This window comes from Sarcophilus harrisii, chromosome 2 (assembly GCF_902635505.1).
Source record: "Sarcophilus harrisii chromosome 2, mSarHar1.11, whole genome shotgun sequence".
In the NCBI taxonomy this organism is placed as follows: Eukaryota; Metazoa; Chordata; class Mammalia; order Dasyuromorphia; family Dasyuridae; genus Sarcophilus; species Sarcophilus harrisii.
In genome coordinates, this window is record NC_045427.1 from 480,155,815 (window position 1) to 480,173,621 (window position 17,807).

The 17,807-nt window shown below is 34.8% G+C and overlaps 1 protein-coding gene across 2 annotated transcripts in view; it reads left to right on the forward strand.

The window, feature by feature from the left end:
• Nucleotides 1-17,807, forward strand: part of NUP188 (nucleoporin 188) — a 42,852-nt gene that overhangs the window by 10,297 nt on the left and 14,748 nt on the right. For both annotated transcript variants that reach the window (XM_031954768.1, XM_023494237.2), the window contains exons 5-19: nt 491-571; nt 1,122-1,166; nt 2,208-2,300; nt 2,440-2,559; nt 3,203-3,414; nt 7,515-7,629; nt 8,419-8,619; nt 9,616-9,705; nt 10,169-10,234; nt 11,235-11,354; nt 15,835-15,961; nt 16,575-16,727; nt 16,895-17,021; nt 17,353-17,440; nt 17,528-17,604. In XM_031954768.1, the coding sequence (XP_031810628.1) occupies nt 491-571; nt 1,122-1,166; nt 2,208-2,300; nt 2,440-2,559; nt 3,203-3,414; nt 7,515-7,629; nt 8,419-8,619; nt 9,616-9,705; nt 10,169-10,234; nt 11,235-11,354; nt 15,835-15,961; nt 16,575-16,727; nt 16,895-17,021; nt 17,353-17,440; nt 17,528-17,604 (1,715 nt within the window). The remainder of the gene's footprint in view (nt 1-490; nt 572-1,121; nt 1,167-2,207; nt 2,301-2,439; nt 2,560-3,202; nt 3,415-7,514; nt 7,630-8,418; nt 8,620-9,615; nt 9,706-10,168; nt 10,235-11,234; nt 11,355-15,834; nt 15,962-16,574; nt 16,728-16,894; nt 17,022-17,352; nt 17,441-17,527; nt 17,605-17,807) is intronic.

The window sequence follows — 17,807 nt, forward strand, 5'->3', positions numbered from 1 at the left end:
ACTCTCCATTTATTTCAGTATCCTCATCTATAAAATGAGGATAACAAAAGTACCTGACTCCCAGGGTTACTGTGAAGATAATAACAATAGCTAACATTTATGTAACTCTTACTATGTGTCAGGTACTGTGCTAAGTCCTTTACAATTATTATCTCTTTTGACCCTCATAGCAACTGGGAGGTAGATAACTACTGCTATTTCCATTTTACAGGTGAGGGTCACAGAACTAGAAAATGTATGAGACAGGAATTGAATTCAAATCTTTCTGACTCCAGGTCTAGTATTCTTGCCCATTGTGCTATCCAGCTGCCTGAATTAAATAGATAATAACTGTATATTGTAAAATAATTGTAATAAATTGTAAAAATAATTGTAAAATACCTGGCATAGTAAGTGTGCTATTTAAAGGTTATTGTTGTTATTTTCTTTTGTGGCTTGTTTGGTGAAATAGCTCTTCTCAATATATTGTTATATATTTTCTTTGTTTCAGGGCCTTGATGAAGAGCAGAGTGTGCAGTTACTTCAGTGTTACCTTCAAGAGGACTATAGAGGGACCAGGGACTCACTAAAGGTTTGTAGTTGTGTCCATTTTACCCTTTGATTATCTCTCATTTCTGAAATTCAGTAAACTCACTAAATGAGATTCATTCAGTCTTCATTAAAGTTCTCTAATGTCTTGTCATGGGTAATTAGACTGCATTAGTGGAATATAAGTTGTGACAGGTCCTGCAAAGCTTTTATAGCCCAATGATGGATTCTGTTGTTTAAAGATTAACCTAGCTAAATTCAGAGAGGTTTGTTGCCAGGTTGCCTACAAAGTGATGAATTTTTAGCTGTAGCAATCCTTGAAAACTATCTACTCAGTTATAGAAATATTGCAGTCTACAATCAGGTGTAGTATCCACAACAATGATAGTGGTAACCATAACTACAGGTTTTGGATTTTGATGAGATAAATGAAGTATACCCTTAGATACTTGAGGATAAAAAGATGTTCCCTAGTGCTACTAAGATAATGAGTACAAAAGTTACTTTAAAGAAATAAATTAATTATCCTCAATGTCTGACATTGCTTTTAGTACTATGTGATGGCATTTATTTTATGTTCATTTCTCTTATAGACAGTACTGCAAGATGAGAGACAGAGCCAGGCTCTAATACTAAAGGTCAGTAGTAGCAACTATTTTCATTCTTTTGAATAAAATTGGCTATCAGAGCCTTTAGCTTGATTGCCCTCAACATTTTGGATTCCTGCTATTTGCTGGACCCTAGTTTACCATTAGTGAAGGGATGAGCTCTTTGTGAAGGAGTCTGCTAACACATCTGTGAAATAAGAGAACTTTTAAAAGAGAGTTTTTGGAAGAGGAGTCTTTTCAGTGGAGGTAAGAGCATGCTCATGGATCTGAGGGAGTTGGATTAATTGATCTCTAAAGCCTCTTTCAACCCTAAATTTGTAATCCCTAGTGTTTTTGTTTTTCTCTCTCCAATCCTAAATCCATCAGACTAATTTTTCATTTCTTTATTTTCTCCTTCTCTCTCCCCTTCCTACTTTTCACCCAGCCTTTCAGCAATATCTTTCTCTCAAAAAAAACTTTCTCTTTAAATTTAGAATCTAAACTTGACTATATAGGCTTTGAAGCAGTTTCCTAATAATGAAGTTTATGAGAAAGTTACTAGTTGGATAAGCTATAACTCCATGTTATTCTTGTAATGGCCATCATGGGCTGTGTGGATTTTTTCTTTCTGGTTTGCTTAAATTTGCTGTATTTGAGAGCTGATGCCAAAGAATTTGTTTGGAAACATATTATTAATACATTATTATTAATAATTTTCTCATCTATTGACTCATGAAGGTTTTCTTTTGGATTCAAAACTTTTTTCCCCCATTGGTTCTTGGGTTTCTATACCCTCTTTTGCATAATTACAGTAATTTCTAACTTTGCAACCACAACTGTAATCAGCAATAAACATTTAAAAATATTTTTGAGTTTTGGTTTTATATTTTTTATACTTTAAAGAATATTTCTACTTTCCTCCCTCTCCTATCTCTTATACCATTAAAGAAGGAGAAAGAAAAGAGCAATAACTAACTCACACACTGAAAAAAATCTGACATTGTATGCAGTGAACAACAAATAAGTATTGAGTGCTTACTAAGTTTAGGGCATTATGCTAGATGTTGATATAGATGTTTTTGGTCTTTCCAGATTGCAGATTATTACTATGAAGAGAGGACCTGTATTCTACGTTGCGTTTTACATTTACTCACTTATTTCCAGGATGAGAGGCATCCCTACAGGGTAATTATTTCCTGGTTTCACAATTCTCTATGACATTGTTCAAATTGTTGTCGCTAATGTACTATACATGACCTATGGTCATATACATTTGAATATTTCTTAACAGTAACTACAAGTAGTTGTATTGTAATTTTTTTAGGTTGAGTACTCCGAATGTGTTGATAAATTGGAGAAGGAGCTAGTCACTAAGTACCGGCAACAGTTTGAGGAGCTCTACAAAACAGAAGCGCCAACATGGGAAACACATGGAAATCTCATGGTATGGGTAGTATTATGTCTTTTCTAGTTCTTAATAATTGTGTACTTTTTTGTGTGGGTGTTCCAAATTATTTGTTTAGAAACGTATGTAGCTTCTCTTCTCTAAAAAATTATTGGTGTTAAACAGTTCAAAGGAGACATGAGACATGTTGCTGTCATTAACAAGGAAATGCTTAATTCTGTAAAATAGCCCTTTTACCTAATAATATTCACTGTGATAATTTATTTTCCTTGCCTCCTGAAAAGTGACTAGTGGAAGTGTTCAATTTCTTCATTGTCCTGATTGATGATCTCATTTCTCTGTAAAGTATTTCTTTTCTTACTGCAAGGAGTTTTCAAGAATACATAATATAAAAGAAGTTGTAGCAATGGATTGTAAATATCTTTAAGACAATAACTTGGGTAGTTGCAGTCCTGCAATATAGACTTTAGTTTACAGTTGAATTTATTTACTTGTTTAAATATTGTATCCCCTTAAAAGCAAGCTTCTTAAGAGCAGGCCCCATTTTATTTTTTATTTTATATCCTCAGTGTCTGACACAGAGTATGGAGTTAGTAAATGTTTGAGTTGAATTGAAATTCTGTTTTTTCTCTATTTTCTAAATCTCTCTTTTTGATCTTCCCTTTTTCACTTGGTGATATAGACTGAGCGTCAAGTGTCCCGATGGTTTGTTCAGTGCCTGCGGGAGCAGTCAATGCTGCTGGAAATAATTTTCCTTTATTATGCCTACTTTGAAATGGTTCCTGGTGACCTGCTGCTATTAACTAAGATGTTCAAAGCACAAGGGTTTGGATGTAGGCAGACCAATAGACATTTGGTAGATGAAAGCATGGATCCTTTTGTGGATCGGATTGGGTAAGTGTCTGAATTAGAATGTCATTTATTATTTCAACATATAAGATATTGATTCTTTGTCTACAAATTTAGTGTATTTAACAGACACATTTTATTTACTCTTGTTTCCCTGGGAGAAAATGGACGTACTCCTCATTTGGTTGTTAGGGTAATAGATAAATGAATTCACATATAAGATGATGTAATAAATTGAGAGTGGAATTAGATGTGTGGTCTGCAACTTTGAATAACAATAATAATGTACCATCCTTCATATGAAAAATGGAATTACTCCTTTATTTTACAGGGCATGTATTTTAAGTTTTTAGGAGTAAGGATTGATTTTTTTTTTCTTCCTCTTTCTGTTCTTCCCTTCTTCATCTTACACGTGAGAAAGATGGCAGATTTGGATTAAAGATGCAATTTGGATTTTAGGCATGCTTATGGGTCATTCAGAACTTGAACCTCATGATCAATCTAATGCTCATAGGTTCCACAGGAAATCCATTTCACTGCAGCCCTGTTGCTCAAATGGTGATGCACTCTAGTCACCAGATCTATAGTGTTAAATCTATATTTGATCCTCCCAATAATCCTGGTAGGTAGGTGTTATTATTATTATTCCTACTTTACAGATGAGGAAACTGAGGCTTAGAGAATTTAAATGACCTTTTCAGACTCACAGTTGCTAGTAAGTATCAGAGGCTGTATGTGAATTTAAATATTCCTGACTTCCAGCACTTTATCAGCTATGTCTGGTGATAAGAAGTCTCATCTGGCTTTGTTATTTATGAAATCTCAGGACAGTCAGGACTCGGAGAACTTTTTTAGGATTGTGGTTGTAGAGCTGCAAGGGAATTTATAAGCGGCTATCTAACCATCCTAATTTTGCCTATGAGAAACTAAAGGCAAGAGAGGTTAAATTTATTACTCAAAGTCACACAATAAGTAGTAAAAATGGGATTTAAACCCAGGTCCTTTGACTTGAATCCAATATACTTTTTACTGTATCTTGTTAAACTGATGTCTACTGTATGTAAGAACTTAGAGGTGTTTTTTTTTGGTTTTTTTTGGTTTTTACTTGGACTTCATAAATGCAATATGATGTGATAAGATTGCTGCATGTTCAATAATATTTGAAAGATGGTGGGATAAGAAAGATACAGCAAGTTTAGAGAAGGATAAAGTCCAAGTTTTCAAAGAAGGAAAGAGGATAGAACCAGCAAATTATAGATCAGTGATAATGACTTACATTCCTCAGAAAATTCTGGAAGTCTCATTGAAGAGAATTGAATGGCTTCATCAAGAGTGAATCATGTCAGACTAATTTAGCATTTCCTGTTTTACTAGTTAATGAATTTCCATTCATTATGTATTGATGTATCTATACATAAATGTATAGATAAAGGTTACCACTTTAGAAAGGATTTTGATGGATTAAGTAGCTCATATTCTTCCTATAGAGATAAAGTGAAAGGCCTAGATAATGATAAAATTAGTTGAATCTACAACTGGATGAATAATCTCTTTAGAGATTATTCCTCAGTGGTTCTGTGTCAGGGTGGCAGGTAATCTCCAGACTCTCTTCTTAGTCTTATATTAATTAACAATTTTAACATTATATTGGTTATACTAATTAACAATAGTTAACAAAACAGCAGTTTTGATTCAGAAAAAGTCATAGATTGCATATGAACTCATAAATTAGCAGGTGACATTTAACTGCAAAGAATAATTAACACATTAGATTGATGAATCAAAATCCAAGAAGATTTTTACCAAACTAGCCATTGAACTGAATCTTACATGAAATCCAGTAGGATAATATTTGGGTTTAAAAAAAAAATCAGCTGCATGAGATGGGTGATAATGGTAAGGGATTGCCATTTTTATGTTGTTGTTTTTTTTAATTGTTTCAAGTTTATTCTGTATATCAGTTGAGACAAATGTGGGGTGAGGGACAGGGGTTTACTTTTCTCCAAGAATGTTTTAAAACATTTGTCAGATTTTACCTTGTTTAGTAAAGTAAAAAGAAAAAAGTTTAGTGAACTTCAGGCTCTTTTCTTTCCCCACCTCCCCATTTTGCCTATTTAAGTTGTTGAATATTGCTTATTCCTTATTCTACCAAGCCCATGAACCATTGTCAAAGAAAATGAGTCACTAAGATGATGTGGTAACCAAGAAAGCCAATGTAGTCTTGGATTATATTAACATTGTAATTTTCAGAAATGAGCTGAAAGTTCCTTTATGTTCTCCCCTGGTTAGAATGTATTTGGAGTTCTCTATTCATTTTTGTGCTTCACAGTTTAAGAAAGACATGAGTGGCAAAGGAAGACAACCTTTTTGACATATAAGAGTTGGTGAAAGGCCTTAAATCCATGCCTTAAGATTATTGCCTTATGAAAAAAAACTAGGGATTTTTAGCCTAGAGTAGAAAAGACTTGGAAAAATCTGTTCAAATGGAAGAAAGGCAGGCTAAGAAAAGATTAGGAAGAAGGAGGAAAATTTAGACTTGTTCTCTTTGACTTTAGAAAGCAAGTTGATGAATACAGTCTAGAAGGAATCTAGACTTCCCAGCACTTTCAGTTGTTTGGAGTGCACTAGGTTTCCTCTCTTGGATCTGCTACCTGAGGCTTAATGCCCACATTTTCAATCTGTGCTCCCTTTTGGATGCAACTTAGACTCTATGGCCAGTGAAATTGTTTTCAATTTTCAGGAATTCTGTGCTTCTGGGACCTGGTGGGGATGATTCTTGTCAGGTTGGCAGAGTCTTAGCACAAGTAGCCTTGTGGCAAAGGGTGAATTCTCTAAAGTACCCAAATGCCTTTTTTGGGTGGAAAAGGAGGGAAGCAAGGCAACTGGGGTTAAGCGACATACCCAGAGTCACACAGCTAAGTATTAAGTGTCTGAGGTAAAAGTGAACTCAGGTCCTTCTCATTCCAGGATCAGTGTTTTATATCCACTGTGCCCCCTCCAAATATACATTTAATATATATCTTTAGCTTCTTTTCAAAAAAGTTTTACTGTTACTCCTTATTGTCCACCACCTTATCTTTCCCACCAATTTTGCTTTGTAAAATATTGTTGCTGTTTTTGTAAATAAATAAATAAATAAAAGATTAAAAAATTTTAAAACAATTTTGCTTTATAAAAATAATAGTAATAGCATTTATCTAGAGCTTTGAGATTTATTTTTGATCCTAACAATAATCCTGGTAAGTAGGTGTTATTGTTATTTCTACTTTACAGATGAGGAAACTGAGGGTTAGAGAAATTGACTGACCTTCTCAGGCTCACAGCTGCTAGTAAATATCTGAGGCTGTATATAAATTTAAATATTCCTGACTTCCAGCACTTTATCAGCTAGCTGTTCCACCTCCCTGCCTAGCTAGCTGAATTTTAACACTCAAGTATATCAAAGTTTTAGCTGTTTTTGAAAATTTATGCTTCATTTCATAATTCTAGTTCACCATATCTCTCTTAAGGAGGAAGAAATATGTTTTATTCTTGGTGTTCTTTTAGAACAGCTGTATTCCTCTTAGCTTTGTATTATCCAGAAGATCTTTTCTTTTCTTTTTTTTTTTTTCTTTTTTTAAATTTTATTTAATAGCCTTTTATTTACAGGATATATACATGGGTAACTTTACAGCATTAACAATTGCCAAATCTCTTGTTCCAATTTTTCACCTCTTACTCCCCCCACCCCCTCCCCTAGATGGCAGGATGACCAGTAGATGTTAAATATATTAAAATATAACTTAGATACACAATAAGTATACATGACCAAAACGTTATTTTGCTGTACAAAAAGAATCAGACTCTGAAATATTGTACAATTAGCTTGTGAAGGAAATCAAAAATGCAGGTGTGCATAAATATAGGGATTGGGAATTCAATGTAATGGTTTTTAGTCATCTCCCAGAGTTCTTTTTCTGGGCATAGCTAGTTCAGTTCATTACTGCTCCATTAGAAATGATTTGGTTGAAGATCTTTTATTTTCTTATGCTTTATTTCAACTTTCTTTATGTGAAAATGATAAAATGTTGTGATGTTAATTGCATCCTCTTTTATTCTCTAATCTAAAATCTCACATATGATCCCTTGATATTCTTTCTTTCTAGCTATTTCAGTGCCCTTATCCTGGTGGAGGGAATGGATATTGACTCATTACATAAATGTGCTTTGGATGATAGGACAGAGCTCCATCAGTTTGCCCAGGATGGGCTTGTATGTCAGGTAAACTTGGAAGTTGTATATGAGTGTATTGTTAACACTCTGAATATGACCCTCTTTGACAGGTTAGTTAGTTGATTAAATTAATTCCACTGAATGTGTGCACATTATCATATAGATTAAACAAAACATAATTTATTTCCCAATTTAGGATTTATCCTCAGGATTTCCTACCAATGTAGATCAGCAACTGTTCTGCACCTTGTAGTCTTAGAAAACTGCCTGGGGCACTGAGAAGTTAAATGACTTGCCCAAGGTCATACAACCAATATGTATCAGAAGCTGGACTTGAACCCAGGTATACCTGACTCCAAGACTGGCTCTTTATGTACTATACCACATTACCTCTTTGATCATTCAGTTTCCAAGAAGGATTGATTTTCTTTACCTTTCTTTTCCATCCATATTTTCTCATACAAAGATTGCAAGTTGCAAAATGAAGGTAATCCATATTTTGAAGGATAATTGATCAAATTTTAAGTGCTTTGTTTGTGATCCTTCTTGAAAATGAAAAAAATCTACTGGTGAGGGTAGGATGCCTTTATCTCTTTCCATCTTAATTCTTTTATTAGCACAATTTATGATCTAAATGATCCTCACTAGAACAGTGATGATTACTAAGATACTTTTGTGATGGTAGGAAGCAATATTTAATGGAAATCAACAAATTTCCTTCTTGCCCTGCATTAGGATTCCACTGCTATTTCAAAGCTGTGATTGGTATCAGCAATTACTAAAGTCTTCATCATTACTATTTTGTATGTACTAGCTATTTTTCTTTTCATTTAACAGAATATGGATCACCTGATGTTGACCTTAGGGGACATCCCTCATCATGCCCCTGTGCTTTTGGCTTGGGCTTTACTCCGCCACACCTTAAACCCAGAAGAAACAAGTAGTGTCATCAGGAGGATGGGCAGCACAGCCATCCAGCTCAATGTATTCCAGTACCTGACACGACTGCTTCGATCACTAGCCAGTGGAGGAAATAATGTGAGTCTTTGCTGGCAGAGAACAGAACACTTCCTTAAAGATTAACATGTTCTTTAGTCCTGGTCAGAATAATAGTGAAATATTTTCTACTTGGATTCAATTTCAGATATAATAAGGCTCCATAGAAAGTTTCTTGAAACTTAGTCTGAGATTTGATGTGAATGGCATCATTTATCTATGACCTAGTAAGATAGAAATTTAGTTAAATGTTACATCATGGTGACACCAGTAGTATTAAGTTAATTTCTTGGAAACACTAATAGTTTTTTCCCAAGAATATGTAAGTGAGGCCTAGCTATGCTTTCTGTCAATGAGGTAGTATGGTATGGTAGAAAGAACACTTGACTTGACTGTGCTACAATGGACACATAACTAAACTATCTGAATCTCAAGCAACTCTCTAAGACTTACCTACTAAAAATATCCATAGAATAGAGATCTATAAAAGTCATTGGAGTCCCCACACAAAGACTTGGGACTCAATTGCCAACATTGACTAATTCAATGAAAATAAACAAGTCATTTTATCTTTGTGAAATTCAGTTTTCTTCTCTTAAACATAAGTTTAAGCATTCTATGGCTGTGTGGTAATATGTTTTGCATTTCTTATATGTATAATAGATATCATATTTACTGTTTTCCGGGGGTAGGGGGATCATGGAACAAGGAAGAGAATATGATATTGAAAACAAAAATTAAAAAGAAAAAGACCTGTATTATTTGAGAAAGCAAAATATATGTAGTATGCTTGTAAACATTTTTTAAACATAAGCAACCATTAGCAGCAGTAGTAGTAGCATGTTTTCTTCCTTTTAAGTTTTATTATTTCCCTTGATCTTTCTGATCCTTTTTGTCTTTAGTTAGGGGAGTTAATCAGACCTCAAATTCTTTTCTCCATTAAGTCCCTAAATAAATTGAAGTAAGGTTGTCCTGGATTTGAGAGTGGGGCTGGGTAAGGGCTGGTCTTGTTCCTCATTGATTGCTTTGGTTTTACAGTGTACAACCAGTACTGCTTGCATGTGCGTCTATGGACTGCTTTCTTTTGTTCTCACCTCACTGGAGTTACACACTTTAGGCAATCAGCAAGTAAGTGTTGGGATTTCTTGTATCTTTTGAATGAAAGCTGCTAAAGCTACTTACCAATGAAATAGCCTTTCAAGAATAGTAGTTTGTCTATTTGATATTGGTTCCTCTTAGTATTCTGCTATTTTGGAAGTTACATTTTTTGTCAACCCAGTTTGGAATTCATAAGCCATGAAACCTAGAGTTTTGGTTAGTTGCTTGTATCTTCATGACCTTGTAAAGGGTAGGTATCTGATTTTGAACAAAGTAAAGCATGAACATGAAACAAATGAAAAGCTCTTGAGTTTCCAAAAAAACCCGAGGGAACAGAAATATTTTTGTCTTGCTCGAGATCATAAAGATCATACATAAGATATTCACATGTTTAAATGATAGAAGGTTTGATGTTTCTGGTTCATGAATCAATAAGAAAAGACAGACTGAAACTACCAAGCCAAGTCAGTGTGTTTTTTCTTTTCCTTTAAAGGATGTCATTGATACAGCATGTGAAGTTCTAGCAGACCCTTCTCTTCCAGAACTCTTTTGGGGAACGGTGAGTCTCAGGGTCTCAGGTGATCTTTTCATTTCTGTTACAGAATTCTTTACATGAAAAGGAATTTCTTATATTGAGTCACTAATTCCTTTCCCTATTGTTAGCTTCTCTTGATACAGGCTTTCCTGTATGCCTTTTTTTGAGCCCTAGTGATGGGGTTCAAGAAGACTTCTAATAGTAGTGCATCTGAATTCTTATGAAAGTATTATAGTGTTTGAGGTGTATATTTGACTTCTTAGACAATGGTTACCTAACAATGCTATTCTCAGTATTAATAGAAGCATCTAATCCCAAAGCTATACCTAATGCTAATATACTTTCTTATGTAATATGGTGTAGTTGATCTGCTAAATTTCACTGAGTTCTACATATTTTAGGTTTCCTCTACCACTGGACTGTGCTTTTGCACATAATCAAAATATTTTAGGCAAAACTTGTATTAAGTGATATAATATTTAGGTTGAAACTCTCTGCCTGGTGGAGATTTGCAATTTATTTTTGGTAGATAAGATATAAATATTTTTAATTCATATTTGATAGACAAGGTGTAAATATCAGTGTTTTTATTTTTTAAAAGATTTATGTGTCAAGGATGGTTATTACATCTTGTAATATAATATGATATATATAATATAATATTATGTAATATTACTATATAGAAGGCAGTTATTACCCCTTACATTGTAAATTTATTATGTAATATTACATATAGAAAGCAGTTAAGGGGTAACCCTTACATTATAAATTTAGTCATGTAGTAACTCCTCTTGTGATAATATTTTTCTGTAGTCATTTCAGAAGCTATGTTGTTAGGGAGAAAAAAATGTTTTTCTACTGGGAAAGATTTTATGTCTTGGATGCTGGAGAATCTAGAGAAAATATGTTGTTGCTATAATAACAGTAATTACCTACCCTAATATGTATGTGGGGGGGGGGGGCAGGTTATACTTTTATTTGTTGAGAATGAGAAATTAATTATTTGATTTTCTTCCTCTGTTAGGAACCAACTTCTGGACTAGGGATCATCCTGGACAGTGTGTGTGGAATGTTCCCCCATCTCCTGTCTCCTCTTTTGCAATTGCTCAGAGCTCTTGTGTCAGGGAAATCTACAGCCAAAAAGGTATGTAGTGTAGTCAGGTGCTTATGAAAACTAAGAGTAATTCTTAAGTATTATCTTTCCATTATCCCATTGGGAAAATTAGAGAGGTGATCTTAAGAATTTGTACACCTTTGTTATCTGTCCATTTCAGCAAACATTTGTTGAGTGCTTTCCCAATAGAAAGCATTATGCTAGATGTTGGACATTTAAAAAAAAAATAAGAATAGAACCATCTATTTCCTTAAACCTATTTGGGTTTGAGGATTAGGAGATAGTGTAACATGTGCATAGGTTAATAACAAATTAGGGAATGATGTGTTTGGGGAATTGGTATAATGGAAGATAAGGATTAATGAGAGTAAAGGAGAGAATCAGATAAAGTGCTTTAGAAAAACTTGAGGAGAGAGAAGATGTTTTCATATTCAGCTAGGGGTAGGGATCAGGGAAGCCTGCATGGGGAATGTGGCATCTGAGCTAAATTTTGAAAAAAGGGAAAACTTCTGAAACATGTCAATAAAAATGATGTACTTTTCTGGAATGTGGGACAATCTGTGCCCAGTGCATAGAAATGAGATAGCTTATTATGTTCAAGGAACAGGTAGTAATCCAATTTGGTTGAAACAGAATACAGAAAGGGAATAATCTGGAATAAAGCTGAAAAAAGAGGTTCAAACAGCATGGCAGCATAGAGAGATTTTTTTATCTGAAAGAGAATAGGAAATATGAAGATTTTTTTGAGCAAGAGTAAAATTATTTGCCAGCTTGTATTATGGATATATGGAGGAGGGTAAAGACTAAAGACAAGGAAATAAATTGAAAAGCACTCTGGAGGGAATGATAGCCTGTACATGAATAGTGACAGTATGAATGAATAAAAGGAAATAGATGCAAAAGGTAGGAGACTTGACATGATTTGGCAATTCCTTGAATATGAGGATGTCAGTTAATAACATTTTTTTATCCTTTTAATTTCAGTTATTTATTTGTTTACATGTCTTTATTTTATAAAATTTTGAGTTCCAGTTTCTCTCTCTTTCTTCCATCCCTCACATAGAACACATAGACCCATAGGCAAGCAAGTGATGTGGTATCAGTTATACATGTGAAATCATGCAAAACCTATTTTCCTATTAATCGTTCAACAAACATTTAAGAGCTTGTTGTATTCCAAACAGTAAATGTTAGGGATACAAAAAAAGGCAAAATTCTGGTCCCTTTTTTCGAGGTGTTCATATTTTAATGGGGGAATCAAAATTCAAATAACTATATACATAGATGATAAACATGTCCATAGTAGGGAATCTTAGAGGGAAGCAACTAGGAGCAGAAGGCAGAGTGAGGAAAATTTTCTGTGGGAGAAGGAATTTGACCTGGATCTTGAAGAAAGACGGGAGTAGGTGAGGAGGAAAAGCATTCCAAATGTAGGAAACAATCAGAATAAATGCATGGAGTCAGCTGGTTGGAGTCAAGGATGTAGAGCAGTAAGGCATTGGGTATAGCTGCAGCTTGATGTATATGAGGGGAGGAAAGTTTAAAAACACTGAAAAGGGATGAATGGGACAGGTTGTGACATAGTGAAATGCCACACAGGATTTTAGAGTGTGGGGTTTGTGAATGTGAATGAAGACAAAGACAGATTGGGGGTTTAGGAAGGTCATTTGTCAACTAAGTGTATGAAGGATTAGAATGAGGACAAACATGAAACATGGAGACTACATAGAAGGCCTTTTCAGTAGTCCAGGGTAAAGATGATTGATTTTCTAGTGTCTGTTCTAGGGTGATAGCTGTGTGATTAGAGAAAAAGAGATGTTTACAAGACATGTGAAGGTAAAAATGGCAAGATTTGACAACAGATTATATATGAATGAGAGCTAGTGAGGAATCAAGGTTATAAGATTATGAGTCTAGGTGATTAAGAAAATGATGGTACTCTTAAAAGTAATATGAAAATAAGAAGAGAGGATCTTGAGGGAAAGATCTATTTTGGATATATGGAGTTTGAGATAGCTACAGGACATCCAGTTTAATGTGTACAGAAAGTAGTTGTGCAGATTTGTAACTCAGATTTACTGTATAGATCCTGAAATGATCTGAATAGTGGTGACTGTTGAACCCATAAGAAACTGATGAAATCAAGTGAAATGGCATAGAGAAAAAAGAGAAAAGGGCCAAGTTCAGATCTTTGAGAGATGTTTAAGCTTAGTGAGCACAATGTGGGTAAAGATGTAACAAAGGAGAATATGGAGTAGTCAGATAGGTAGAAGGAGAACTGTGAAAGAGGATTGTCACAAAAATCCAGAGAGAGGAGAATATCCAGGTGAAGAGGGTGATTGTAAGAGTCACAGAGTATAAAAAGGTCAAGAAAGATGAAGAATTGCGATTTAAGAAGGTTTGGGAGAGAGCAGTTTAAGTTGAGTGATGAAGTCAGAAGTCAAATTGCATAGTTTAAATATAATTGATAGAGTAGAAAGTGGAGACTCCTGGTATATCTGACTTAACAATTTTAGTTGAGAAGAAGAGGGATATAGAACAATAGTAGTGGGGATTGTAGGATCAAGTGAGGATTTTTTTAAAGGATGAGGGTCTAATCCTTATGTTCTAATGGGGAAGTAAGTGGAGGAGTCTAATAAATATTTGTTGAATTATAGGAAAATGTTTTACATGACGTCATATGTTTAATTGATATCATACTGCTTGCTTTCTCAATATGTGGGAGAGGGACAAAAGAGGAAGAGAAATTAGAACTGAAAGGTTTGGTTTTTTAAATTTTTTTTTTTTTTTTGATTGTGCATGTATTCTAATTTTTAAAATACGTACATATATATATTTTGCTAAGGCAATTGGGTTTTAAGTGATTTGCCTAGAGTCACACAGCTAGGAAGTGTTACGTGTCTGAAATCAGATTTAACTCAAATCCTTCTGACTTCAGGGCTGGTGCTGTATCCACTGCACCACCTAGCTGCCACTTAAATATGTATTTCTTTATGAATCATGTTGGGAGGGAAAAATCAGAACAAAAGGGGAAAACTGCAAGAGGAAAAGAAGAAAAAGAAAAAAAAATGAACATAGCATGTGTTAAATTTACATTCAATCTCCAGAACTAAGAATTAAAAAAAATAAAGGCATTCTACTTTCTTATGTGTTTGTAGACAACAGGAAAGGAGCCAGTATATATGGGAAGATTGAATATTGGTGAGAGGTGATAGTAGAAGCAAGAGAAAATGGAATATAATGGGATCAGTAGTCCAAGTAGAGGGTTTTACCTAGACAGGAAGAAGGGCCACTTCTTCAGGTAAGACAGAAATGAAGGAGATAATGGGGGAAGATACCTGAATGATGAGATAAGAAAGAGAGAATAGGGAACTCTTGATGAACTGTCTCAGGTTTTTGGTTGAAGTATGAAGTAAGGATTTCAGCTGAGAATGTGGAGGAAAGGAGTGCTGAAGGGGTGTATTAAAAGACTTTTGAAATAGTCAAATGGAGAATGGGCTAACCTCAATTGAGGTTATACAGAATAGACATATGGCAGATGCAGTCAGTGTGGTTCTATGATTTTTCTCTAAATCTTTTCAGCATCTAAATAGGAATTATAAAGATTTATAGTCCTGACTATTCAATGCTGATAGGATAAAATAAGAAATTCAAATTTAAGTGATGGTGTAGAGTTTAACTGAAATACTAAGGAATTGAGATAGGCAGGGGAAGAGAGGATAGCCAGTACAAAAGTGATGACCTGGGAAACGCAGGATGGGTGAAGGAATTGGTGATCACAGTGAGAAAAGAGTTACAAGGTAGCAGGAAGATATTTTTTTAGATAAGGGAATTTTAGAGTTCATAAACAAAGAAGGGGAACGCATGTGAGTTGAATTGAGAAAAAGTCTGTGAGTCAGTCAGTGAGGAAGAATATTGAATTGCTGAGTAGTGGTGGTAAAGGGGAGATTTGTAAGTTGCATTGAGGAGCAAGGAGTATTTCTACTCCTCCATTAGAACTCTTTAGGTCAGTGTCTGAGTGAAAGGGTAGAGGAGAAAGTTAAACTTTTGATTCTGAATTACTGGGAGCATAATCTGCAAGACTAAATACTCTTTTTATTTCCGGCTCTTCCTTTTAGTGCTTCTGATGATCTTCAGTTATCCCAGTGATTTTTTATCTAAGTTCATACTTAATTCATCTTTTATGTCCTTCAGCACATAGCACAAGACTGTGCATGTAGTTTTTGTTCAGTAATCTTTTCTAAATATTGAATACATGTATTACATTTAATACATCTGCTATATCTTGGCACAATAGCAAAATACAAAGAAGTTGAAAACAAATTCTGTTCTCAATAAATTTATCATCTAGTAGCCAAAGTGATACTTATATACATATAAAGGCTATCTAATAACCAAATTAGTGGTCCAAATGCCTAGTCTAATTAGAAGATCAAAAGAATTAGGTTGTCTTCTCTGCTTAGTCCTGAGGTGGTTGCAGATGACCAGAGTTTCTGTTTCTTATCTGCAGGTATATAGTTTCCTGGATAAAATGTCTTTCTACAATGAGCTTTATAAACATAGGCCTCATGATGTGATCTCACATGAAGATGGGACCCTCTGGCGGAGGCAGACACCAAAACTCCTTTACCCTCTCGGTAAGAAAAAAAGCAGAGTTCATTTTTTAAGATATTTAAAGATATTTTTGAATTAATGGAAAGGTTAGTAATTCTTAATTGAATTTTACAGTAACCTCTAAAATAAATATATTCTTTATAAATTATGCTTATTTAATGTAGAATTGCATTTAGAAACTTATATATAAAACCCTAAATTCTTCCCAAGGTTGTTGGGAAATGTAATTCTTCCAGATTAGTAGAGGAATTTTTAGAGAAATAGTGTGGGATGGGGGGAAAGCAATGGACTTGAAGTCATAAGACCTAAGTTCCAGTCCTAGCTTTATGACTAACATCTGGGCAAGTCATTTAATGTTTCAGAACCTGTTTCCTTAGCTGGAAAACGGGATTATATATTTCCATGTAGTTTCCTAATGATGTTCTTGTGAGGAAAGCACTTTGTAATGTATAAACCATTTTACAAATATGATCTTTTATCAATATTAAAAAGTAATGTTAAGAATGCTAAAGAGTAAGGAAAAGTGTAAATGAAATACTGTCATAATTAGAGTAATGGTAATAATAAAGAATTTTCTTGCTTTGAGTGCCCAAGAATTAGCTTGTTTTTTTTCCCCTTCTTTCTTCCTTTTGCTAGGGGGTCAGACTAATCTTCGTATACCTCAGGGCACAGTGGGTCAGGTAATGCTGGATGACCGTGCTTACCTAGTGCGCTGGGAATACTCCTACAGCAGCTGGACTCTGTTCACTTGTGAGATTGAAATGCTACTGCATGTTGTATCAACAGCAGGTAAGAACAACTTGTAAGTCAGTCACAATGGGAAAGGGAAGTGGAGATAACCAGGAAGGTATAACTTGGGACCATCAAGGGATTGTCTTGCTGATTTGCTTTACATAGGCTTGGTCAGTGATCCAAAAGGAGTTAGTTTCAAGTCTACAAACTACCTTTCCCCTCAGATGTAATTCAGCATTGCCAGCGGGTCAAACCTATCATTGACCTGGTTCACAAAGTCATCAGCACTGATTTGTCCATAGCTGATTGTCTTCTGCCAATCACATCACGAATCTACATGTTACTGCAGAGGTAAGTTGCTGATGAGTAGTTCTCCAGTTATATGAAAATACTTGCAGTGGAATTTCCCTCCTCTTAGTAACTATTCTCAGACATGTTAAGAATTTCTAGGAATTAGAACAACATGTCCATTTATCCAAAGCCAGTTTACTCAGTGGGTGGCATTTGTATAGTAACTCTTCTTCCAGTAGAGGACTTTCCTGTTTATCTAGCCTGACTGAGAAGAGAAAGTTGAAAGGAGAGAGTTGAAATAATATTTGTCATGGAATAGATTGTCTTAATCTTTTTATTGAGTGCCATAATTTCAGGAAATATCAAAGCCTGATTGTCTTTCCTCACCTAGGTTAACAACTGTAATCTCTCCTCCTGTGGATGTCATTGCTTCCTGTGTCAATTGCTTAACGGTATTAGCTGCCCGGAATCCAGCTAAAGTAAGATCCCATTTTCCTAGAACCAAAAGAGTATGGAATATGCACAGATGGGACAAAAAATATTTGACTTCTCTTTTCCCTTCATAGGTCTGGACTGATCTTCGCCACACAGGTTTTCTGCCATTTGTAGCCCATCCAGTATCCAATATGAGTCAGATGATTAGGTAAGCCAGTTTTTTCTGGGGAAGAGATGGAATCTGTTAGACATCTGTAACACTAGTTATGGTGTTATAGTTTTAAAAAATAGATAATTCCACTTTACCTACTTGCTTCCTGATTCCACCTAACTGTTTAGCTCCCTTTTTGGAAGTAAGAGGTGACAAGGAAAGAAAGATTTTTAAAGTAGGGGGTAAGATTGGGGAGAGGA